This window comes from Dromaius novaehollandiae, chromosome 1 (genome assembly GCF_036370855.1).
Source record: "Dromaius novaehollandiae isolate bDroNov1 chromosome 1, bDroNov1.hap1, whole genome shotgun sequence".
NCBI classification, from domain to species: Eukaryota; Metazoa; Chordata; class Aves; order Casuariiformes; family Dromaiidae; genus Dromaius; species Dromaius novaehollandiae.
Genome location: NC_088098.1, coordinates 217,380,306 through 217,406,484, shown reverse-complemented (window position 1 = coordinate 217,406,484; position 26,179 = coordinate 217,380,306). Strand labels below are relative to the sequence as shown.

The 26,179-nt window shown below is 53.3% G+C and overlaps 1 protein-coding gene across 1 annotated transcript; it reads right to left on the bottom strand.

Moving 5' to 3' along the window:
* Positions 1-2,814: 2,814 nt before the first annotated feature.
* On the bottom strand, positions 2,815-25,957 carry CHRDL2 (chordin like 2). The gene is made up of 10 exons (XM_064505254.1): positions 25,851-25,957; positions 25,264-25,357; positions 23,984-24,126; positions 19,740-19,833; positions 18,071-18,126; positions 16,547-16,715; positions 15,404-15,598; positions 12,383-12,565; positions 7,939-8,031; positions 2,815-5,432 (listed from the first exon to the last, which is right to left on the bottom strand). Exons 1-10 carry the CDS (start codon positions 25,953-25,955, stop codon positions 5,353-5,355), a joined length of 1,212 nt encoding a protein of 403 aa, XP_064361324.1. The 5' UTR covers positions 25,956-25,957; the 3' UTR covers positions 2,815-5,352.
* Positions 25,958-26,179: the final 222 nt, after the last annotated feature.

Here is a 26,179-nt window from a genome sequence, read left to right as displayed (position 1 = left end):
ACATCTGGAGTACTGTGTCCACTTCTGGGCTCCCCAGTACAAGAGAGACAGGGAGCTACTGGAGAGAGTCCAGTGGAGGGCTACGAAGATGATGGAGGGACTGGAGCATCTCTCCTATGAGGAAAGGCTGGGAGAGCTGGGGCTGTTCAGCCTGGAGAAGAGAAGGCTGAGCGGGGATCTCATCAATGTGTATAAGTATCTGAAGGGAGGGTGTCAAGAGGATGGGGCCAGAGTCTTTTCAGTGGTGCCCAGCAACAGGACAAGAGGCAACGGGCACAAACTGAAACACAGGCAGGTCCGTCTGAACACGAGGAAAAACTTCTTTCCTGTGAGGGTGACTGAGGACTGGAACATGTTGCCCAGACAGGTTGTAAAGTCTCCTTCTCTGGAGATATTCAAACCCACCTGGATGTGATCCTGTGCAGCGTGCTCTAGGTGACCCTGCTTGAGCAGGGGGTTGGACTAGATGATCTCCAGAGGTTCCTTCCAACCTCAACCCTTCTGTGATGCTGTGACAACAGCTCCTGCCTGCGTTTGGGGTTGGTAACCTATAGCTACCTACAGGAAACCTCATCTGGGCTGGACAGTGCCGAGTTTGGGCAGATTTCCCCCCAGGAATGAGGCCATCCCTAGGAACCCAACCGGGCAACCTCATTTCAAATATCCACCGCTTCTGGTAAATGAGCTTAAATTGGGCCTTAGCTCTGCTTCAATTAGAGCTTGCAAGTGTGAGTTAATTAGGATGACGAGCAAAGGGGCAGCCTCTGCCAGGGGACTGGCAGCATCCTCCCCGCAGGCACTCGCCTTCAGTCACGCACGCAGCAGCCTTGCTCCAGCCATGAGACGAGACTCAGGACTTGTCCCTCCTCCTGCCCCTCCCCTTCATCCTTTCCTGGGATTCCCAACAGCTCAGAAAGCATCACTAGTTTGTTGGGGTCCTTGTTTTTCCTTGCATAAATTTAACTGGATCAATCCGATGTCCGGGTGCATTGCACGGCCTTGCAAGCCGTGGCTAGGCACAGCGCAGTGGGGAGCATGGGGGGCAGGAACCCGGCACAGGGCAGCGTGGGGATGTCGGAGACAAGCCTGGGCTCCCCTCGCTGGGAGAGACGTGGCAGGGATGGAGGAAACTCATCCTTGCAGCGTGGCTGTCATGCACAGCATGGACACCATGGCTTCCCACCAAAAGACACCACGTCCCTTCAGGAGATGTCTGGGTCCTCCTGGGTGTCTCCAGCCAGGAGAAGTGGATGCGGAGCCAGGTATTTCCTCAACACAGCCCTGCTGATTTACAAAGCAGGGAAGTTTCTTTGCTCCCAAACCCCTCTCAGCCAATCCCTGGCCCCATCTAACCTCTTTTGAGCACCAATTCTCAGCACTTGGTGCAGCTCCCTCCCTGCCCCTTGTCCACCCACCTGAAGACCCTAGTGCAGAGCTGAGACAACCCCTTGGATCCATCACTCCCTGCTCCGCAGATAGGTGCTGCTGGCCACCGGTCCCTGCCACTTCAGCTATCATTAGCTCAAGCAACGTTGGCCGGTGCCTCCACCTTGCCGAAATGGGAGTGCCCAATGCAGCAGTACCAAATCCACGTGCACCCGTGCCCCGGCGTTCTCGCTGCCACATTTCTCCCTGGTTGCTCTTTGCTGCAGGCCCGCAGCAGCCAGGACTGGGAGCTGGCGAGGCGCCTGGTCTCTTGCTGGCTCCGGGGCTAAGGGCTGGGCCCCGCGTACGGTCGCGATGCTCCTGCACCAAGTCCTCCATCCTTTGCACGCGCGCAGGCCTGGTGTCGGTCCACAGCCCAAGCGTGTGGCAACAACCCCTGGCCGTTCAGAGCATAACGAAGCGAGAAGGGGAAGGCACAGCCGTCCCCAGGGTGGGAGCTGCTCTCGCGATTGATCCTTTTATAGCCCCGCGTGAGCGCTCGCCGCTCCAAGAGAGAGCACCTGCACTCACTTAACAGCTTGCTTAGGCGTTCTTCCAGCGCGCCAGACCCTCCCGTTTCCTGGCCCGAGTTTGCCCCCAGCCTTCGCCTGACCCCCGTGCCAGCTGCCAGCGTGAGCTCAGTTTTCAGCCCCAAACTGACCGTGGACTGTGCCCAAGTGGGGTCAGGGCTGTGCCGGTGCCACCCCACGCGGCAGGATGCTCTCCTCTGCACGCCAGCCCCCAAGGACGTGTTCACGGCGAGCAAGGTATCTTGTGGAGTGCAAATGTGGCTACGTCATCACTGGGATGTTTCTCTGCAAAACCCCAGCTTCTTATCAACACAGAGACCCTCCTGCTCCCACACCTTCACGGACGGGACTGTCCCTGAAGGCAGGAGCTGAAGGCAGCCAGGGCACCCAGGTGTGTTGCGAGGGCGAGAGGTGTCCACTTATCTCAGCTAGCTTTTGCCAAAGGGACATTGAATGGGGCGCTCTGACCATGGACAGCCAAAGCGGGGTCATCTGCCTGCTCTGTCCCAGCGTGGCCAGGGGAACCACGCGTGGCAAGAGCAGGGCTTTTGGGAATCCTTTCCCCATCTCCCCACCTCCCGCTCCCTCCGTCACTGGTCCACAGCATCTCTTTGCAGCAGAGCGGGGCCAGCGTGGTCCTCGCCTGCACCGTGTGCTCAAGGGAGCCGGAGGTGAAGGAGACATTGCCCAGGCCACGGTTCCCCCATCCCAGCCCCAAGAAGGGTGCATGAGTGACTGTGGGGAGCCGGAGCAGCAGATCCTGCCGGGACACGATCCTGGTGCAGCCCTGGAGCCGTAACGTGGACCCGTGAGGACCCCTCGAGCCTGCCAGAGCAAGGAGAGCCAGCACGGAACGGTGAACTGAGAAGATATTTTAATCAGATTTATCAGACAGATCTGGATCTCCAAATAAATAGATTTATCAAAACAGAATAAAACAAGAAACCGGGGATAAACACATGTACCAAAACAACCTGAAAATCCCCCAAAGCTGTTTCCAGTCTGGGTGACGGCCGTGCTGCTGCACGCCCTCCTCCCCATTGCTGCAGAAATGGTCCTGTTTGCCCTTTGGGAGATACCCCTCTTGTGAATACAGCACAGTAGATATTATGTAGGATATATATAAATATATAGCATAACAACATGCTTAATAGCTACCTTAGTGCAGTTTGGGGGTCTCAGACCCAGCTAGCTGCTAGCGCCGGAGGTTACATTTTGCAGACTACCACGGCAAGGAGACGGAGCCTCCCGTGAGGGGCGGTAACTTGCACGGGGAGCCCCGGGGACGATGGCTATCTGATCGGGGTGACACCAGTGATCAGGGCAGGATTTCATCCCCCAGTCCCAGCTGGGTGCCCCAGCCCTGAAACGAGCAGCCGTTTTGCTGCTGAATTTGCCAGGAGCGGAATTGGTGGATAGGTCGGTATATAAATCCTTCTCTGGGGTATAAATTAAAGTAAAATTGTACTGGAGTTGAGGACAACCGTAGCGTTTGCCCCGGCTGTCCTTGGGCGGTGGGAAGGGGTGGTGTGTGGGTTCAGGCGTATGGCTGCGTGCCAACCCCCGGACGGGCTGTGACACCCCAACAGTGCGCTGGGGACCTCCCTGGGCTTGCAGGGACTTTGTTTCGTGTCTGCCACCAAAGGCTAAGAGCACATCAGGGAGCCCCAGGCCTCATAATGTGGAGAAGGAAATGGAGGTTGGGGAGGACAGAGTGGCCCTGGCTCCCTTCCTGGGACCAGTCCTGGCTGCCGTTCACCTCTGATGGCCGCAGTGACAATGGCACCGGGAGGTGTCCCCAAGAGCCCAGCAGCAGCATCACCACTTGAAGGTGACCAGCAGAGCCCAGGATGTCGTTGCAGGAGCAAAGCACAGCCAAAAGCAGCCGTGGCGGTGGTCAACACTGCATTTTTTCCCCTTCAGCATCCTCCCACCACAGTGACAGGGCAACATCACCTCCCCAAGCCCCTTTCTCCTCTCCAGCAGCAGCAGGGCACTCTGCCAGGTGGGGAAGGGGAGTCAGGAGCAACGAGGTGACGTTGTGGTGCCCAAACGCTGCCCTTGAAACACAGCCCAAAGGAAGTGCGGTTCTAGCTGGGAAGGGAAAGTGGAGCTGAAGGGAGAGGAAATTACGGGGTTGACCATGGACAGCTTCAGCCAGGTCCAGCCCGGGGCAGAGGTGTCAGAGGGAAAGCCAGGGGCCATGGGACCTCCTGCATCGCTTCTCTCTCCGCGCTGACGCAATGGGTTTCAGAGGCTAAATCTGTCCTCTCAAAAAGTGCATCTTCAAGTGACCTGCAAAGAAGGAAAAGAGCCCTAAAACCTCCCGCTGGTTCTGTGCTTTGCCTCCGCGGGATGTAGAAAGAAGGCATAGAGGTCTCCGCTAGCAGTTTGGTTTCCAGGATTTTTTGTGCTTCGTTCCTTTTCTCCCCAGCAGGAAGGTCAGATCTTGCTCTTCCTGATGTGAAAGCTGGAGAACAAAGCTGAGAGGTCATCTGCTGACCAGGAGAAAAAAGACTTTCAGTCTTCTATCGAGGGAGACATATTTCCTTTCCCAGTGGCTGGGAATTCGATTTAAAGAACTGGTAAGTAGAAAATACAAAGTCAGACATGGGAATCTCCTGAAATAAAACTCCTCTTCCTCCTCCACTGGTGCTGTTTAGGGCTCCAGTCCAGCCAGGGGTTGAAGCATATCATGAACCTGGAGAAAATAAAGATTTCTACAGACAGAGGCATGATGACTCACAGAATTTAAGTCTGACCAGGCCTAAGTCCTGGCTGAATTGGGGCCCACTTATCTTGCAGTATTAAAGCATCTCTAGTCCTCCAATCCTCCAAGTATTCTACCAGCTAAAACAGAGGAGAGAAGACCTGAGATTTTTGGAGAAGTACCTTTTGAAGGGACTTTCTGCAAAAGAAACCCTCTGCAGATCACAGGGGCTCCAAGAGAGGAAACTGAGATGACTTTCTCTCCTTGAGGTTGTCTTTAAGCTGGCACTGGAAGAAAGGATGGTCCTGTCTTGCTTTGCTGTTAGCTCCTGATGCTCTTCAGAAATGCTGGGGATTGCAGCAGGCCTCACATCACTCTCTTGTCTCTTCTTCCTTTCATTGCACACCTGAAATCTTTGATGGCAGAAGACAACAAACAGCCTCTTCCACACGTCTGCTGGAGTGCTCCCAAGGGTGTCACGTCCGTGGCTGCAGCCATATTTAGACCCGGATATGGTGGTGGTGTTTCAATTTGGTTTGTTTGCTTGAGTTTCTGTAATTTACACTGGTGTGTTTTTCCTTTTACAGCTGTGCCAGTCTATTTAATAATGCAATTTTTTCATATATACGTGTGTGTGTGTGTGGGTGTGTGTGTAGATAAATCAAAAGCAAGCTGAACGATTTTTCTTTACAAGTTCTTTGTTTCTTTCTCTGGACTCTCTGTCATCTTCAGGTCTGAGGTTTGGGCTCGGAAGACATTCCAGTGACCTGGATGAAGAGAGATGGACATGGATTAGCAACGACTCTCAGAAACTTACTGTATCAGGAAGGCGACAGACTTTTTGCCCATGCGTAGCATCTCCACACTGGAAGCCCTGCAGGAACCATCCTGGGAAAGAGGTGGTGAGAGAGGCCTGCCCGCAATGTGGGCCACTGTCAGACTGGCTCATTAGTGGTCCCGTAATCTGGAGTCATAGATTTTGCCATCTGGGCATGGCTTGACGTTCTCTCCTCAGCCAAGTAGCAGAAGAAACCAGAAACGCTACCTATACGCCCCTATAGACCTTCTGCAATAGAATTAACACATAGGCGAAGCAATCAACGGTGTTTCTTATGCTTTCCCTGGCAAACTACTTGCGTGCTCTCAAAAACAAAGCTTCTCAGCCTGAAACAGGGATCAGTCTCATATCTCTGTCTCCCAAAAGTGTGTTTTAGCTTGGGTGGTTAGGGACACATCCTCCACCAGCATGGCCAGTTAGTGCAGCAAATGAGCTGCCTCTCGTGCAGCCCCCGGCACATCCCCAAAGGTATCTGTGATTAGAGCTGGCTCTGTGCCTTCCAGGGGAGAAGCATTTTGTTTGTCCTCTGGCTCATCAACAGAAAGCCAAAATTCACATTTCGTTGGCCGTGTGTGGGTATACATCAGCCCCAATTCTTGGGGCGAGCACTGAAAACTCCCACATTTACAATCGCTTTTCCGCTCGCTGCTCCAGCTGTCGCTCCAGCCTTGGCATTTCATGAAAGCTTTGCAACAACCTAAGTTAGGAGAAGATGCTGCTTCAAAAGAAACCCTCCATGCCCCAGGCCTCAGCCTCATCAGTGAGCCGCAAACACCCTGCAAAGAAAATGCACCTAAGGGAGTTGGGTGATGCCGTGACAATGGCAAAAAACTCGCCCAGCCCTCTCCCACCCCCCAAAACAGCAGCGTCCCTGCATCCTCCACCTCAGCTCCCCGGCGATGCCGCTGAGGTCCAACTCCAGACCTCAGAAGGTGGCTTGAAACCTTCCTTGTTTTCCCCCTAGGTGGTCGCAGCCCTTGTGATCCGAGGAAGGATTATGCAGCCCTAATGTCGTCATCCCTGGGAGGCATATTTTCTAGCTGAATTAATCTCCTGTTGTGGAGAAATCACCGGCCAATGCTTTCCTAGAACTTGCGGTAACAGCAGAGAGATGATTTCACAACAGGGTTATTTGTCCTTTTTTTTTTCCTCCCTCACATCGCAGCCCCTCTCAAAGCGGTGCCCCCGCGAAGTCGCGCAGCGCGCGGTGCTGAGGTCATGGGGAGCTTCTGCCGGAAAAACAGGCTCACTGTGTCACGGTGTTAATCCCGCTGCATGTGAAAGGAGGATGAGTGAAAGGGACTTCAAACAGTTATTTTAGGCATTGCTGCCTCTGACATTTGGAGCCCAATTTAGTTTTGCTCACAAAAGCTCTGCCGCGCATGAGTGAAGCCAAGCATCACCCTTCAAAGAGGGGCCAGCTGGGACTGGGAAGAGCATCCCCATTGCCCCAAAACTGCCTGGGGGAAAGACACGGCCACAGAGCTGAGCTGGGCTAAGGGGAAACCAAGGCAAGAAGAAGGGAGCATGGGCCGGAGATTTTGGGAGCACCTTGTGAAGAGGGTAAGGGAGCAGCCCCCGATGCCTTTGGGGGTGAAACAGCTGGGGAGGAGGATGCTGAGAAGTGCCCACTTTTCTGAAGGCAGCTCAGCTCCCCCAGCGTTTGGCCCAGAAGCGTTGTCTCGTGTGAACTGGAAGTGAAAACAGATTTCTGTCCACCCCGGCCACCCTCCCAGTAAGTGCTCAGCTGGCACTGGCTGCGCTGGTACATACTGGGCAGCGGGGCTCTTTGCCGACTGAACCGAGCCCCCGGCCCATAGGTGCTGGAGTGCTATCAAATGAACAATATGGGAACGGATTCAATTCAAACTTAATCCATTAGACTCTAATCCAGTCAAAGTGAAGAGGCAGCCAGCGGGAAATAGCAATGCAGTTTCACTCTGCACAGGCACTCTCGGCATGTGCACTGGAATTCCTGCTTTTTGTAACATTTACGCTCATCCAAGAACATTAAGAAAGATTTTTTTTAATATTTCAGAGTTTATTTTTTTCAAATCCCTTGCATAATTTTTTTCCCCTGTAACGCCAGATGGATTAGATATAAAAATCAAACAGTTTTATGGGCTTTGGAGAGATGTAACCTTTGGATTTCACAAGTGTGTGTCCACTTTTAGAAAGTTGGCTGCCCTTTCTGATACCATAAAGTGAAAATGTAACCAGGAGTATTGCACATGCCTGTAAAGACAGGTCAGCCCTGCCCGGTTACATTTGCACAAGTTTTCTCCCTGCGGTTCACTACGCACGCTGTTAGGTGATTTACGCAGCCTTTACTGAGGAGCTGGGGCACGTCAGCAGAATACGGGGCATTCGGGCCAGGAGACTGCGGCAGGCAGGGTATGCTGGAGGACTGGGGAAATTGGGTTATTTTTCTCTACCTTCATTCGTCCTGGTGATCAGCCTGAAGTTCTGTGCTTCTTGCTTGAATTCCTGCTTGCTGATCTTCTTGGTCTGTATCAGATGAAATATCCCTGCAGACAGAAACACGGGGCATCAGTCCCGGGCACCGAGGGGTATCCCGGGATGCCCTGCCTCGCTCTCCCAGGCTGACCACCTCTCTCCCCATTTTCCTTGGTCACAGCAACCCCTCCGTCCTCAGACCCTGCTTTCCTTGAAGCAGCCAAGATTGAGGTTTTCCACTGCCCTGCTCCCAGCTCCGTAATTTCACCGGGACAGGAAACGCCAAAATGATTTCAGCACAGATTGATATTTCTTTCTGTGCCAGCATCAGCCTGTCAGTGGAGATGCCTGAGCTGGAAGTTTGACACAAGAAAACCAGAACTTGCGTTTAGCAACAGGAGTGACCTTTCTGCAGAATTAGGGGTTGTGATATTCGCATTTGTTTGCAAAGCGTGACGAAGAGAGCAGGTATGCCTGGCATATCCTTCCCATGTCTCACTTGACCTCCCACCCACCGCAGGCACCCTTTGCATCCAGCACCTTACTGCCTGCAGATGTCGGAGGCAACGTGGTCCCCCACATTCGGTTAAGAGACTTTCCTGATTCCCAGCAGCAATTACACGTAAAAAGAATACGTTACAAACGGGAACTGACTAGCAATCCATATAAACGAGATGTTACAGAGTGTGGAAAATTAAAACAGGAGTCAAAGACATCAAGAAAAATATGTGCCTAGTTGGACTATTAATATAAGTCATTTAAGTGGGCCAGGAAAAGAAGTCCTACCAGTAACAAAAGAAGATACTGGATGGAGGTAATAAAACTGTTAATGACGCAAAAAAAGTCAGAAGTGTTCAATAAATCCTTCTGGTCTATACTTAGAAAGGAGCAGGAGGGTGTGCTTATAGCCGCTGTGGCTCATGAAGCACTTTCCAGTACATTAGTAACCAAGAGGATAGTTTAAACAAGAGCTACAAGAGATAAACATCTTTTAATCAAGCGACTTAGATAATTTTCACCCAAGGGCCCTCGGAGAGCTGGCTGAGACCTTTGGCCCCCGGATGGTCATTTTTGACAAATGCGAGGAGCTGGGAAGCTGCAGAGCAGTGGAAGAATGCAGATGTTGTGCCAGCAGGCGCGACGAGAGAGCGGAGCGGCGCAGATAAGAATAGCCCACTCAGCTTGCCATCCGTGGAAAAGCCAATATGGGATCAAGCTGATAAAGAATCAGAGCATTTGGGAGAGCTAAGGCCAGACAAAGTCATTTCACATCAGGTAGATCCTTGGTTCACTCTTCACAAGGCTGATGAGGATGAGTGATGGAGGGAAGGCGTGGGGCTGCCATGCACTTACCACCTTTCTTGGTGCTTTATGCACCATCTCAGGATCAAAAAATGAACACGGGCCAGTACCACAGAGGAAAAGAGAAATGAATTAAGGATCAGCTCTTCTAGAGAGCCATTCTGCTCACCCTAAAATAGGTGGATGGGATAAACGGTAAATATTTCTCTCTACAGACTAGGAAGGGAAGCAAAATGACTGTTTAGATGTTGTCTCATTCAAGAAATTGGTGCCAGTAGTTACTGAGTATCAACAAAACAGGTATTTCTACGGCAGTTGTCACGGGATGAGCCTTAGACCAGTGTGGGACAACATCCTCACAGATGCCCTGGAAGCAGCCGTGGAACCACTCCTGGTAAAACTTGTGGCTGACCCAGAAAAGAGCGTGGGATGGTAAACAACGAGATCTGAATGAGAGACCTACGGTGCGCAGTAGGCAAAATGTCTTGCTACAGCCAAGTGCCAAGCTTTTCTCCCAGGAGCTCACGGTACAAGGCATACCTGCATATTATAAACCTCCCGGAGCATCTCAGGGAGCACATGAACCCGAGACCATCAGTGGCTGGATGGAGATGCCCAGCCAGCCAGCGTGCACACATGTGTGAGAGGGAACACAGCTGCACACGTGGGCATGAGATCCGTCCCAGCAGGGCACAAGGGGAAAAGCTTTGACCAGGGCCCCTCATCCAGTTTTGGGCTCTGGACTTCAAGAAAGACATGGAGGGAGTCCAGAGCGGAGAACATCTTCAAATGCATCAGGGAAAGGAGTCTCCTGTTCTCCACATCTGTGGTGGATAGGACAAGAAGGCATGAGCTTGAGCTGCAGGGAGGTTGGACATCGGGAAAAGTTCTCTCCGAGGAAGGGCCTTGTGGGTCTGGAAGATTACGTAGGCAGTAGTGTCTCCACGGCAGCAGACCTTCAAGCATATGTCAGAAAAGTGTGGGGGCAGCTGGTCTGGACCTCTTCAGGCCTCTCCAGCCCAGACGTATGTTTGAGGGTACACGAGTGTGGTGAAACAGTAGGAATTGCAGAAGGTCCCAGAGCTGCAGATTTTCAGGATAGAAAGGAATATTTTGGTCATTGTCTAATCAACAGTCTGGCAGGGCAAAGATGAGGAAGAGCTCCATGGGGAAAATCGTGCCTCCAGGTATAGCTCAAACATCCAGCAAGGCTGAGTGAGGGGCATGAATCAATGACAGAGCCTATGAACCATGCCAGTCTCTCTGATCCTGCCTGTTCCTTTTCTGTCCTCACTCCCCTTGATAATTCCTGCTCCAAAACATTGGAAAGTCACGTTTCAAAACTCCTGAGGCACTCAGACCCCTTAATGTGTGGGGAAGCCTTCACTGTGACTCATCTGAGGCTTGGTTGTGCACCACCAGCAAGCTGCGTAAAGCTTTTGAATGGGTATTGCTGCTGGTTTCTCCTCCTGCCTACTGCCTCATGGAGGAAATTGTCCCGACACAGAAATAGATGAGGCCACGTAGGTATCATAAGCCCATACAAAGGCAGATGGACGGACTCCAGGCATGACTTCCAGCCTCTTTTCTCCACACATGCTGCTCTGTTGGTAGAGTGATGGACCATGGAGAGGTGGAATCCATATGTGACTGAGCTCATGCTCTTTCCCAACAGTAACACTTCACTCTGCCAAGCAAAAGAGCTGTGTTGGCCTCGGGGACAAGGGCCTCCCCTGTCCTTGGCTGGCAGGGCTCAGGAGCTCCGTGCAGTCTCTAAGCTTTTGGCCTTGGAGGTGGCAAGACAGTTTGGGTAGTGACCTCTGCCAAACAGTGAGAAGCGGAAACGGTGGGGCCCAGACAGTGAAGTCTCAGAGCTGTCCTCCAGCTACAAGGTGCCATTGTGAAGGATTGCTGGAGTGGGGGGAGGAAGGGGAGAGGGGAGCCGTGGAGGATGGAGGATGGCAGGGGGAGGATGGAGACATGGTGACAGTCAGGGCTCCGTCTCTTGAGTTAATTTCTCTGGTTGCTGCAGTAATTATCCATCTGTGCCCACACACCCATCCACTGCAGCTAGGGAAAGCTAGTCCCAGGAAGGCTGAGAACTCCATCCGGGGCAGTAAGGTAAGACACAAGAGACCAGAATATCTATTTATAGATGTCCAGAAGACATCCAGCTATAGGCACCAAGGGTCGTTGTAACCACAGGTAGGCTGTGACCCACCTGAAGTGCCCAGCTGTTTGCAAGGGGTGGAATACGTCCAATGGAGACCTCAGGATGGGGCACAGCCCAGCACCACAATCCCCTCCAGAGCCCGGGAGAAACAGACCTCAGATATCTACCAGACCAGGCATCTCTAGTGGAGACTGCTCTGCTCTACAAGAGCATTGCACAGCTAAAGGCACCGCAAGAGAGCAAAACGTTGGTGTTATTTGATGCGGGTGTATTAGCTGTGCTTCGACCTCAGGAGAACACCCCAACTGGAGGATTCAAATCAACTGGGCCAAAAAGTGGCCTGGGGGAAATTCATCTTCCCAGCGTGCACCTTTGTGGCAGCTCTGCAAGCTTTGCTCCCAGTGGTTGGTGGACCAGGAAAAAGAAAGAGCAGAAGAAAAAGATACAGTGGCCAGAACATTTTTTTGACCATGGTGGTTTCCACGTGCATCTGGCATGAAAGCAGGCTTGGTTTAAGGGACGGCCCCATGGCCCCTGCCCTGTTTGCCCACGTACTGTGCCTCAGGACGGTGCTACAGCAGTTGGCTGGATATGCTGGGGACAAAAGTGGTTTCCAACCTCTGGCCTGCATGCCTGGTGGACTCAGCAACTACAGCGAACAGATGTGAAAGGAGGAATTAGAAAAGCCAGCCTGCTCTTAGAAGGTTTCAACTCACTATGCAAGGTAGGGAGCATCGGTAGAAAAGCTCTACAGCCTGAAAGATCAAACAAAGCTTGGAAACCACTGGGCACAAAACTGTGTCGAAAAGCTCAAGCCAGTCTCAAACCCAAAGCAGTACCAAAGAAGCGAGCATAAATCCTTCCAGCCACACAGACTGGGTGCGAGGAGAGGTCAGTGGTGCACACACACCTTTTCCATTGCTGGCTGGTTTCGTTAGGCGACTCACCTTTAATCAGCTTCCAGTTGTAGATTTCCACTTCTTCTGATGGCTCCTTCTCGATCGCGATAGTCCTGAGGATCTCCTTGGAGGTCTCCGAGCTCGACGGCACAAACATGTACACCAGGACGCGGTTGGGGTTCTTGCCACATCGGGTGGTGATTATTTCATCGGTGGGTTTCACTCTGGCTTCTGGGCAAAAAGAAAGACAGTTTCTTAACCAGGACCCTCAAGAGCAGTGCAAGAGGCAGGAGGACCCTGAGGAACTAGCTTGGAAGAGGTCAGCGCTGCACCCAGGTTGAAAAGGCAGCTCGCTGGATTCGATGCTGTGTCACCCAGCTCCATCGCTGACGCAGGATCTGAGCACAGCTGAGCTGGGAGAAGGATCAGATCTGGGGATGGATCCTGACACAGCTCCAGAGCAGCAGGGCAGGGAGTCTGCACCACTGGAGAAGCCGTCTGCCAAGCCGGGAGGTTGCCATCCCACCTCAGTGGAGAGGAAGGCTGGCGAGGCAGAGGGCTGCCTGGAGGCACTGCTAGGGAGGGGGGAAGATCGGGAAGCGCTGCCTACATCCTTAGAAGACAAACACCAATTGCAGCATTATTATCCTGCCTTTTCGGGCAAGAAGTCTGATCCTGAGGTGGGAACAACAGCGAAAGGAAGGGAGATGTTGATAAAGTATCTGTGGACCTGCTAACCCCCATACTTTCAATTCCTCTTGGTTTTGGCGGCCTCAAAGCCAGCGGGGATGGAGAAGGGGGATTTTTTCCGCTCGGATCCCCCGTACTCACTGCAGGAGACCTTCAGCACTATCATTATCTGGCGTGTTATGAACCCCAGGCTGGATTCCCCGGTTCCCGTCTCTCTCCCGCTGCCATCCCGAAGGAGCAACGTCAGCTAAGCAAAGAGATGAGCCCAGGGAACGGGAGCCAGCACTGTGGCTGGCCTGCCTGGGCAGAGCGCCCGGCCTCAGCCCCGCGTGTGGGCTCGGACCCGGTCCGACCCCCTTCCCCGCGCTCGCACCCTCACGCAAAGGCACCTTCACCCCAGCCCCTCCGTGGGGCAGCGGGGAGACCCAAGCCAGAGGCACCGGCAGGACCCTACGTGACTTTTTTAACATCCCTGGTGAAGGAGAGCTGTTAATTTTTTTGTTTCTGGAGTAATTAAGAATCCCCCATGGTTTTGGAAGCAGATTTATTGCCTTTGGTTGTGGTCCTTGGAACGCAGAGTTGCTCAGCTCTGCTGAATTTAGCCTTGTTCTCGCAGTCATTTTGGATCTTAAAGCTTTCTACACTACTCGAAAGAAAGTTAGGCTATAAATAGACGCGTGGGGTTTATTTTAGTAGGACAGTTATTTTAGGCCTGATTCTGCTCTCCCCCATGCTTTCTGGGGGGGGTCCTGAACTACTCTTCACGCATGCTGGCATAGAGGAGATGGAAATCCCAGTCTAAAGAAATGCAAAGCAGGGCTCTTTCAGCAAGAAGATGACAAGCAATCAGCTCTGCAGCCTCAGCGTGACACGAAGGGGGACATCCACAGCCTGCCACCCACCATGGCGTCTGGGTGCAGGGAAACCTCCATCCCAGACCATTACCTTTCACCTACTCATGGGCTGCTTTCTGCATCCCTCGCAGCAGCCCCAGCTTCACAAGAGGAACTAAATGCCCTCATAGCTACAGCAGGTATTGAACAACCTCAGAGCTTCACACCAGAGCCATTGGATGGCCTGGTGTGCAACGGGTCAGGGTAGAGGAGCAAGGACCCAGGAGTCCTGGCTTTCCCCCTGAGCAGCTGCGACGGTTTCCCTGCCTGACCAGCCACAGCAATTCCCCTTTGATCAGGATCCCTGTTGCAAACAGAAATCAGCCAGCGTTTCTCTCCAGGCTAGTGCGTACAAAGGAGCTAGAGGAGGACAGTCATGGAAAGTGCCTGGAAAAGAAGACAGGCTGAATCTTCATGTAGTGAAGAACAAGCATGTAACTAACTTGGCTGAGCAACGTGTGTGTATGATCGCTATCTATGAGCATTGGAAAGCAAGAAGAAAATCATTTTGGCTGGGTCAGAGTGTTTAACTGAAAATAAATGAAGATTGATCAGCAGACAAGAGATCCCAGCAGAGAGAGTTGTAGACTTTAAACCAAAAAGACCTGCTATAACGGGAATGCAAGACTGGAAGGGCTCTGCTCAGACATCGCATCCCATTCCCACCAGGCACCACATCATAAATCCTGCTCATAAACATATCAGAAACCTTATTAAAACAAGCTGGGCTTCTGCCCTTCACTCCCTGGGGGAGGCCATCCCAGAACCTCCCTGGTCGGCAGCCGGAAGCCTTGGAAATCCTAGCTGAAATTAGTTTGCAGCCTGTTAGCCCCCATTCCTTAGTGTGGCGTCGTCCCTTGCTTGTTCTCCCTGGTGAGACCCCTCCATGAAACCACCAAGACAACACGTCGGAGAAGGCCACTCTGCAATTGCTACATCTGGGGTCAGGCTCCAAGAAGACTTGAAGTATCTTTAGTCTCACTAAGGAAGAAGTGGATGGTCCAGCATCTAAACGTTTGATTCCCTGCACCCAGCAAGTGTCCTCCTAATTTCAAACCTATGTTTCAGCTGCCACAATTTAACCCCGTGACTTCTCGTCGCATCCAGTTGGGCTCTGAAGAACAGGCCATGCCCTCTCCCCAGAAGGCACCTTCTACTTGCCTGAAGACTGTTATCATGTCCCTCCTTGGGCATCTTTCTCCCACCCAACTACACATGCAACTACACCCAACCAACACATGCAACCTTTCAGGATCAGTGCAGCTTCCTCACTCTGGATCAGTTCCGCTACTCTCCAAGACAGGCCAACGCTTACATCAGTGCTTGTTTGGCTGAATTCACCCGGCAGGAATTCAAGTCACCAGCAATATGAACCCTTACACATCTGTATGCCCAGGGCCTTACACCAAGGCTAAACGAAGGAAGCAGAAGGCAGCTGACACAGTATGCAGGACCAGACAGAGCAGGCCAGTAACATCCCACGTACCTGGACATATTTTACAGCATTTCCCATCTACTTTCTCCGGATAGTCACATGGATACTCCTTGGGGCATGTGATCTTCTGGCAGTCCTGGACGCCATCCCTGCAAGTGCACAGGATGCAGGGCAGGAGGCCGTAGAGCCGTAACACAGGGTGCCACACTTCCCCGTGGGAGTAGGTCTTCCCGTTGTAAACACAAGCTGGAAGAGGAAGAAAGGAGTTGCCAGTAGAAGTTAATCCTCTTCCTCTTTGCACACACAAGGCTTGGTGGAGCTCAACATGTTCTACCACCTTGCCAATGGGTAGCCTCACTATCTTGAAGGGCATGGCCCTCTGGCAGCACATGGAGGGACACGTCTGGCTGCAGCAGACGCGGTGGGCACGGGGATATTGCAATCATCTTGCCTTGGAGGTGCCATGGGGCAGGCAGACAGGGCTATAGGAGCTGGAGGCTGCTGCGGTCAACCCCCTTGGAGGGGGTGAGGGACAGTGTGGGCAGGACCTCACCTGCCTCCAGCCCTCTGCGAGCCCAGGGTCCCTACGAGGCCAGGCAGCACGAAGCACAGTGAAGAGTGCCACCTGCTGACTTCTCCATGCAAATTTCTGGAGGTCCCAAAATTCCCTCCAGGGCTCCATCTCCAAGGGCTGGGAAACACCCTTCTAGGCACACAGTGGCAGACGAGCCCCCAAGAGGAGAAGGCGCCTGTCTTTCCCCTTTGGCTGCATGGGGTTACTTCCCCATCTTGCCTTCTTAGTCTCTCCCAGGAAGAAGACAACAGCACCCACCACATGGAGGGTAGGTGCAAGAAGCCACCATGTCGCTCTGTGGTGGATGCTCAGGGAGCCCTGGAAGGACTATGTGGGGTCTTCCAGCCAAGCACCTCCCTTCTCAGGTCCCAGATCTCCAAAACAGCCCAAGGACCAGCCTTTCTCCAACCTTTCTTAGAAAGTGGTGGATTCATGCAGAGAAGGGGGTGTGGGCTCGGGGCCTGAGCCACCAAAGTTAAGATAGCTGGGTGAGGTTGGCTGTGGAGGAGCAGGGGACAGGAGCCAGTGATGCTGCTGAAACTGATTCCCTGGTGACCCTCAAAGCCCTGGAGAAGGCAGCTTAGGCCACATACAGACACCCCAGCCCCTCCACCTCTTACCTTTCTTGTGCTTCTCTTTCAAGACGATCTTGACGGTGGTGCCACCTCCTCCCTTGGGTTTGAAGCTCCTGGGAATGAACTCCAGGGAGGAACTGAGAATGGTGGACGCAGTGGCTCCGAGCGGCTTCCTGCCCATTGCTTCCCCTGAGCACTGGTCTTGCGAGTGCCTCTGTGAACAGTCGGAGACAACACGGGGACTCAGACCCAGGCAGTTCAGTTGTCCTCTCTCTAAAGCATGCTGGAAAAAGCCATGCAGTGCCCTGCACACCTTACATCAAGAGGGGAAGCTACAAAGACCATAGAGATGAGCAACAACCCAGGAGCCACCTTGGTGGCTGCTACCGCCTATGAGGTGCTGAGCAATTTGTGTCAATGCCCCACACGGCTGTCCTACCCACGCTGTACATGGGTCATCCTCCCTCTCTGGGGCAGAACCCACCTCTTCACATGCTCCATCCAATGCCCTCAGGGAGGCATTTGGGGTCCTGCATCACTAACACAGGCAGGGAAATGAGCTGGCTATTTCTAGATGCCTACTGGGAAACAGGACTTGCCTCCACGCAACCCAAGCAGAGGTGGAGACGTCAGGACGGGTCGTATCCTGCCTTCTCACCTGGATGGCCCTAGGAGGGTTGGTGTGGGGCTGCCAGCCAGCAGGACTGAGATCCCTGGAACATCTTGGGCTTCCAAGAGCAAAATGCTGGGACAAGACATACAGCACAAAGGGTCCCCTTGTGTCTATTTTGGAGATTTTATAGGTAGTGGAGGTGTGACGCTGGCTTTTCACCCAGCAGTATGGAAAAGGGAAGGGCAAGGAGCTGTAAGTGACCTAATCCCACAGACCTGGCATGGGCCGCCCAACTCTGAAATGTCACCATGAATCAACCCTCAGCAGCCAGGGCGTCATTTTTTCCTAGCCTGGGGAAAGCATGCTCGTGTCCCGCTCCAGCGCTGGCTCTGTGGGAGCCATCACTGGGAGACAGGACACCCTTTATCCCGAGGGGGAGAGGAGAAACCAGCAACTGAAGCAAAAGCCCCTAGAGAGAGACTTGGGCCACCCAACTCTTCAGGTGAGGGTTACTTCTGGCTGATGAGCACCTCCAAGTCTGCTCTCTGGGGCCCCATTTCTCCGTTGTTTTAACCCACTGGTCAACCTTAGCCAGGTTAACCAACAAGGAGGAGAGGTGCCTAAGATGTCCAGTTCCTGCAAGTTTTGTGCTCTCCCAAAGACATCAGAGATGCCACAGAGGAAAGAACAAGAGTGCTTCCCCAGTGGAGTCTCTGAGGTCTGCTAAAGGCCTCAGCCCATGCTGACACCCCTCAGTTAAAGGCAACTCCTAGACACAGTTCAACCACAAACCAGGTCATTGCTTCTGCTGCCTGAGGAACTGACTGCCCTTGTAGAGCTGCTGCAGGTCATTTCCTGGTAGAAGACTACGCCCAGGGGAAATGGCTTTCTTTGAGCTGTTTAATGCAGCTGTGTTAGAAGCAATAATTGAATTTTAAAATGCAAACATCACTTACAACACCTCTGTTTAACTGCAGGGGTTCCTCTTCCGTGGACTTCTCGTATGAGCCATCTGCAAGGAAAAAACATTATCCTATAAAATGCAGTGGGTCAAGTGGGGTCCGGACAACAAAACACAGTCGTCTGCAGGGTGCTGGTACACCTGCCAGGACTGGAGACAGAGGTGCTTGGAATATGTGACTCACATCCCCCCAAAGCAAGTAGGAGCACCACTTGTTTGTGTCCCATCCCGAAAACCCTTTTATCCCCACTGATTATAATAAGAGCTCCAAGAAAGACATTGCCTTGAGGACTTCTGAAGTTAGGTGACAAGAAACCACCCCAGAAGTAGAGGTATGAGGTGATGGGGCAGATGCAGCATTAAAAAGAAAGCCAAAGACATTTCTTGTGAAACACTGAGTCAACAACACATGCCCTGAGGGCAAGGACGGCTCTGATGATGTCCACAACTCCATGAATGTTACTCACTTAGTAATCCACAACCAGCTCAGTCTGGGCAAAGCTGTCTGGCTTTCCTGATATGCTCACTGTGTGCAAAGCCCTTTAGCTTGTCTAGCCCTTATCTAGGACTTTCTATGGAAACTGAGCTCTTCTGAAAGCCTGGCTGCATCACAGCAAAATTCCCCTCTGCATTCAGAGTAATATGTGTGCACCTGGTGAGGCCAGTGTGGCCACAGAGGTGCCACCAAAACTTCTAAAATGTCTGCTTCTCTCTTGTGCATGAGATCATTGCACAGTCCTAAATATAGCATCACTGATCTCCTGAGGGTCTGTGATTTTGCCAAACCTAATGACTTTTGTTTCAACGTAAAGAAAATGCAACCTAGCACAGCTGTGGGTGGCAACCCCCAATGCGAGCTCTCTGCTTAGTTTTCAGCAGCTGCCAGCAACCCTAACACCTAAATAAAACTAGGGGAGAGTTTGGAGGAGGCACCCCAAGGTTACGCTGTGCCCGTGGCCGGGAGACCACTATGGCCTTCCAGCTCCATGAATACTTCTCTTATTAAGAGAATAGAGTAGCTCCCAAGATGTTGTTCCAACTGCCCTGGTGTGACAGAGCAAAAATGGGGCCACCCATAAATGCAAAGCAACAAGATGTGAACCTGCCCGTTCCCTCCTGAGCTGGAGTCTCAGCCAGGCTTGACTCTCTCCTTGTCCTCCCAGGTGCGAGTCAGGGGAAACAGCAGCAAAGTCAAGAGTTTCACCCCATGGAGACCAACCAAGGCCATGCTGTACATGGGTGGAAGCAGGGATTTCCCCAGGGCCTGACTGTCCCAGAAACTTCCCTGGAGCAACAGCCATATGCACCATCCTTACACGGTCCATGCAACCACTTCCGAGCTTGTGGGTGAACGATCTGGAGGATTTCACCCTCTGTGCAGGTCGCATCTCTTGCACGATGCACAGCAGCAGGACAAAGAGCTCAGCCCTAGCCAGCATAGGGGCCACAGGGAGTCAGGACACACGGACATGTGGGAGGGGAAGCATGCAAGAAAAAACTGAGCCCCCGATCTTTTGTTTCTTGATGTGACCCAGAGACAGCGAATGGCCTGATTTACAGCAGAGGTTTCCAAAACTCCACGTAATTGGCTGGAAATGCCAGCTTGTAGCAAAACCTGTGGCTCCCAGCCTTCACCCAGGAGCAGCACCTGGACCCCTCATTACCTTTGCAGACCTGGCAGCAGGAATCTGGCACGGTTAGGGGAGAGGAGCACAACAGCTCAGGGCAGGTCACCAAGCCGCAGTATATCTGTCCTTCCTAGGAGCAAAAAAAAACCATTATCAGCATTACCAAGGTCTCAGCAAGGCCAGATATGCCTCATGTTGAGGTGGCACCACCTCAAATTGCACCAGTCGCTTTTAACCTGATGTTGTTTCTGCTCTTCGTGGGTATTTTGTCCAGGTGGCTGCTGTGACCAGGCACTTGTTTTGCAAGGCTGCACAGCTAGTCCATGAGTTGCTGGTACATACTCTGCTTACTCTCACGTGCGTGGAGTGGACTGGTCTTCCCCAAAGAGGGGGAGGCAGTGCCTTGCTCTCAGGCATCATTAGTGCTACCAGACCTTAAACAGCCACTGCACACCTATAAACTCTGCATAGAGCTCCTCACTTCAGAGCAGCACAAAAACCTTCTCTCTAACCTCTCCCAGGACAGGTGCTCAGGGAAGCTAGGTGGAAAGGGGAATTATGAAGCTGAACCCAGAGCTAGGTCCAGCCCACAGCTCTGCCCTTCCTCTCTGTTGGATCGTTCGACATCACCAGAACCAAGCACGTAAAGACACCAAGCCAAGACTGCGGATGGACGTTCATGTGTAAACCTGCCTCCACTGGCTTGTTTTTTAGCCTGGAAAATGCCATTACTGTAGTGATTCAAGCTGAAGACCACAGGCCGAGGACAGTCTTGAACTTAGCGTGCCCGGTCCCACCTCAGTCAATGGATTTGCACCCACTTGCTGCAGGGCTTAGTTTGTGCTGTATTGCAGAAGGGCAGAAAAGGAAGTTCAGAAGCCCAACAGCATCCAGACCTCAATAGCGAGGTCTTTTTTTCCATGCAGCAATTTTCTCTGGGGTACCCACAGGTTGTCAGCCAAGGGAAAGCAAGAGGTTAACCAAAGATGTCTTCAGGAAAAGAAATCACAGCATCTTCTTCCACCATCACATTGGATGAGGAACAGTCACCATGCAGCAGAAGTGAAGAGGAGGAAGTAAATCTGGTATATGAGTGGATCTGGTGGAGGTGGCCACAATCAAACACCGCTGTCCAGCTCAGGGCTGGAAATGGAAGTGACCTCCAGGTAGCACGGACCTGCAGGGAGAGGGTTTGGCTATGGAGGAACTGTTTCCTCCTTTCTTCTGACTTGTAGGTCACTGCAAAGACCTGCCACAGGCAGAAAAGAGCGAATGCCATAAAAAACAGAATTTATGCTGGAGGCTCTGGTCTCGGGGCAATTTTCAAAGAGGTTTAGACCAGCTGTTCACGCAGCTGTTCCAACAGCTGACAACATCAGATGCAGCCCAGCAAGAGCCTACTGCTGCAAGGCTTCATTGCTTTCCTTTTATTTTCCCGTTCGTATCCAAGGCATTATCCTACCGAATAAACAGAGCCTGAGTGAGAGCCAGTGCCTCCAAGAGGGACACTCAAGTCCACAGGCTCTAGGGGATGGTGGTGGCATGGGTTGGAAAGCAGGGCCAGTTGGGCACATATACAGTCAGGTTCGAGTGTCCCTGTCCCCAGCGTTTGTCTCCAGCAAAGGGTGGGCTGGTGTCCAGCTGGGGTCAGTAAGAGAGAAGCCAGCCTCAAAGTTGTATAATTTCTAAGTTATCTAAGCTATTCCTCTTCCCACCTAGCTCTAAGTCACCTAGCTCCAAGACTTACTCAAACATCAAAGGCTCAGACCAGCTCTCCTGGTGTGGTAGCTTTACTGACTACCATGAACCAGCTGAGCGCTGGTAACCCTCCACGTGTGTGCTCTCGGCATGTGTGAGCGAGACGGTTCAGGCTAGCTCTCCCCGCTTTCTTTTCTGGCCAAGCTTAGTCAAAGCATTTGCTACCTGCAAAGCACAGACAAATGGAGTATTCCCCCTGCTCAGGTGACACACAGCAGCCTCTCTGGGAGGTAAGGGGACCACGGTCCTGCAGAGGTTTGCGTAGCCTGGCTGGAGATGGAGGCTATCCAGACCAAAGAGGACAAGAGCATCAACGCCAACGCAGCAGAGCACTCCCACCTCCCCGGTTTCCCCGCGCTGAGCTGGAGGCTGAGACAGCTTGGGCCGCCTCGCGTGGCTCCCTCGGTGCTGGCTGCCTGCCTGGCCCCACAGACAAGGGTGCTACTGTCCGCTGTGATCCCCACACCCGTGTGCCCAGCACCGGGCTTGGCCCCCGTGCTTCTTCCACCGAGGCCGTCCAAGAGCCAGCAGGCAGTAACAACCTCTTGGCACGGGCCCGTTGGCCGCCGTGGCAAGCAGAGCGGCTCCAGCCCCAGGAGCCATCTGGCCCTGTCCGACAGCTCGCTGTAAGGCAGGCAGTGAAAGCCATGTCTGTGCAGCCCTCTTCTTTTTCACAGCAGAGCGGCTGCAGCCGCTGCGAGCGTTTCCCCGCAGCGGCCAAGTCCAGCGGTGTCACGGCTCGCCTTTATGTTCTCCTTCCTCGCTTGCTCTCGGGGAGGAGAAGCCACTCCATTTGTCTCCCAGCACTCAGCTCCTGGCACGCACAGCCCTGCGCTCCTCACACCTTCACCATCCTCCCCAGCCTGGCTGGCTCTCACCTCTCCAGCAAAGCGTCAGGACTCAGTTTTTGACAGGCATTACAGGATCCCAGTCTGGGCAGGCGGCGGGTGGGAGAGGATGGGGCGGAGCGGAGCCAAGCCTGTCTGAGGGCCTCGCTGGATGGTCAGGGAGGAGGAACATCTATCAGGCGCTGGTGAATGGGTGGCGGACGGGCAATCCATCACCGGAGACACGCGCCATGGACCACACAGCATCCCGGCTGCCGTCGGATTCACGGGAGAGTTCCCAGCCCTCTGGGAGGGCAGAGCAGATAAACCTCCAGCGCTGGAGCACCTGAACGTATCTCAGCACTGGGTCCAGCTTCCACTTAAATCCAAGCAGAGGGGACGAAGGTCACCGGGTGCCTGCCCTTTGCCATCACTGACTCCAGCACTGCCAGGGTCTGCTGCGAATGCTGTCATCTTTGCTGTCATCTCCCAGCTGCTTTGAGGGTGAGCTCTGGCCATGTAAAGCTGTGCTGGGCAGGAGGGGTCCTGAACTGGCTGCTGGAGACACTGTGACACCCAGGCACCCTGGCTATGTGCAAAGCAGCGGCCAGTGGGTCTGGTCCCACCAGCTGCCTCGACACCAAACTCAGCATCCCAGAAACTTCTAAAGCCCAAGAACTGGCACATGATGTCCATGTCTCCTTGGAGACATGATCATCTCCCCCGAATCCCCTGTCTAGGAATCCCCTTTGCTCTGCAGCAGGAGTGTATGTAGAAAAGCCCCCAGGCTGGTCTCTCTGCTGGCCATCTCTCATACAACGTCTCAGTGGGGCAGGAGAGCTGGATGTTGTGGTTACAGGCCCAGAGCATGAAGGCTGGTCCACGCAGCAAGGAAACACATCCATGAGTGTGCTCAAAGCCAAGGCTTTGCCCCCTGCCCATCCCAAGGAGTCCCAGCAGGCTCAGCCCAGAACTGGCCCATGGGATCACAGAATCACAGAATGGTTGAGGTTGGAAGGGACCTCTGGAGATCATCTAGTCCAACCCCCCTGCTCAAGCAGGGTCACTTAGAGCAGGATCACGTCCAGGCAGGGTTTGAATATCTCCAGAGAAGGAGACTCCACAACATCTCTGGGCAACCTGTTCCAGTGCTCAGTCACCCTCACAGGAAAGAAGTTTTTCCTCATATTCAGCTGGAACTTTCTATGCTTCAATTTGTGCCTGTTGCCTCTAAGTCCATGTCTCTCTTGCACTGGGGAGCCCAGCACTAGACCCAGCACTGCAGATGTGGCCTCACCAGGGCTGAGTAGAGGGGCAGGATCACCTCCCTCGACCTGCTGGCAATGCTCTTCCTAATGCAGCCCAGGATGCCACTGGCCTTCTTGGCCACACGGGCACCTTGCTGGCTCATGGTCAACTTGGTGTCCACCAGGACTCCCAGGTCCTTCTCCTTGGAGATCTGCTGGATCTCCAGCAAATAAGCTGTGTGTGTGGATGATGAGCCTGATTTCCTCAGGCTGCTCCTGCACAGCAGTGTAGACACAAGCCCTGCAGGTAGAGACCGGTCTCCACCATCCTCGGAAGTTTTTCACCTAGTGCGATATTGTCGGGGTGCAGGACGTGACCCCAAGCCCTCCCTGCCTCCCCGTTGCCTCCCCCCACACTTGGCCTCCCGCGAGCTCGGAAGTAGCTTACGGAGCAGCTGCACTGCACACACTGGTTGGGCTGGCGGCTGGGAAAGAGCTCGCTCGTGGTGAACATCTCGCCTTGCTGGTACGTTGTCCCGTTGTACTGGCAGGACTTCACAGGCGCCCGCAGGCCAGAAGGTGAGTTTGGCTCTGGAAGGAAGGAAGAGAAAGCAGTGGGCTGAGAGCCATCACCTCCCCGGCCCTGATGCAGCACAGGTGCTCAGCCAATTCCCCGGCTGAAGAACAGGGAGCCAGGACCATCTTTCAGAGGGAGGCATAAACATGGACCACTTTTATCAGACTGTGCAGCACCAGATCCAGGCTGAGCTGAGCCAGCTATGCCTGGTATGAATCCTGTAAACACAGCGTTATCCCCTATCTCAAAATCAGGCTGGGATTGCCAAAAAGGCATCTCCCACCAAAGCACCCAGGAGACAAGGGCACGAGGAGCAGCTCCCTCTCCCAGCCATGCCTTCCTGCTGTGCTGGCTTCCAGGGCCAGGGGAATTAGGTGTGCAAAAGCTTTTGGGAGTGAGGTTGCTGTGCCCACTCTGAGCTCACTGCAAGGGTGAAATCAGACCTCCAACACTCTTGTGCCAGAGTGGTGGCAAAGCTAGTCGAAAACCATCAGTGACTTTTGGAGGGAAATTAGAAAAAAAGTGGTTTTCATTTTTAGCTAATTACACGTGAGAGAAACCCTTTTGTTTTCCTACAGCCGAAACATTTTGCTGACAAATGATCTCAATATAGTGCTGGTTTCTGGTTTGTCGTTGAAATGTGAACTGACAGTTTGTCCCTAAAAGCTTTCTCAGGATGGGGGGAGTTGGGGAAAGGGGTCTGGTAAAAAGTCCGTTTCCATCAAAGAGACATTTGGGGGAGGGAAAGAGCAGTGAGGGCAGCCCGAGCAGCTGTGGTTGCCATGATCCCACCAGTGGGGCCAGACCCAGCTCTGCTGAGCTGCCCCAGACATGTGTGTGCAATCGAGATACACCCTGCATGGCTGCAACCAAGCCTCAAGACCTGCCTCAGTTTCTCCACTTGTAAGATGTCTACCTGCTTCCTCGGCTTGAATGAGGGGACAACGGGGTTGGGTGTCCCTGGCAGAGCACCGGTGCGGTGGCCCCAGGGAGTGATCTAAGCACGTAAAGAGTTTTCTTGTCTCATGTCAGACAATTCCCCTTCGCTCCTGCCCAGCTGCCCCAAAACGGGCCCACGACTGTCATGTTGCCTCCTCCCTCCCAATCAGCCCCTCTCTGGCCTGACACGGAGATACGGGACGTCCACCCACCGACACACCGCGGGCAGCACTGCTGGGGGTCCGTGACGGGGCTGGCGCACTGCAGAGCCGGGCACTGGATCCGGTAGCACCTCATGTTGGCGTTCTGGGGAGAGCAGAGAAAGGTGGCTCGTTTCGGCTACATGTTCAGCCCCACAAGGGAAGAAAGAGCTTCCCAAAGTTGCTCCTTTCTTAGTCTTTCTCTACGGCACCCAGCAGAGAAGGAAAATATTGCATGACGGCCCCGTTATCGCGACAGGTTGTGTTGGTTTAACTCTCCGGGCTGAGCACATCTCCATCCTTGACTCACACAGGCTCATTTCCCATCATCAAAGATCATCCATGGCCCCACTGCAGCCCTGAGCCACCTCCACCCACAGCCCTCCCACATCGCTGAGACAAGTCCCTCCCAAGGCCAACCCAACATCCATGGGGGCTTCAGAAGGAGATAAATTAATCTATTGTCCCTCTGGGACCAGAAGGAGCTTCTCTGGCAAAGTTTTGACACCAGAACTGGACTGTTTAAAGGCTGCCGAAGCAGCACCCCAACGCAGTGGCGTCACCACCATCTCCTGCCGCGGCTGCGCGGGGACACGTACCTCAGAGCAGGTGCAGCGGATGCAGTACATCAGCCCCTGAGGCTCCAGATAGGGGTGCCAGCTCTCTCCCGGGCTGTACTTCTTGCCATTGAAATCGCAGAACATATCCGGCCCTGAAAATCAACAGGGAGAAGCTTTGTGGGAGGAAGGCACCGTCCTTGGAAGAGTTGTCCTCCCTCCGTGATGAGCAGAGTGAGGACGGCTCAGTGCACTCATGCCTTCACCTGTGAGTAGCTGATGGCTGTATCCTGTCTGTCCAACCCCAACCCAAGACATTCCCCAAAAGCTATTTTTTTCACTGCGATTTGTTTCTTTAGGTTGGGACCTAT

Excerpts from the sequence above, each read along its gene's own strand:
- CHRDL2 (XM_064505254.1), bottom strand. The coding sequence starts at position 25,955 with ATGTTCTGCGATTTCAATGGCAAGAAGTACAGCCCGGGAGAGAGCTGG. Across the intron at positions 15,599-16,546 it reads GAAAGAGAAGCACAAGAAAG|CTTGTGTTTACAACGGGAAG; the intron begins GTAAGAGGTGGA and ends TTCCTCTTCCAG. Across the intron at positions 8,032-12,382 it reads CAACTGGAAGCTGATTAAAG|GGATATTTCATCTGATACAG; the intron begins GTGAGTCGCCTA and ends TTCTGTCTGCAG.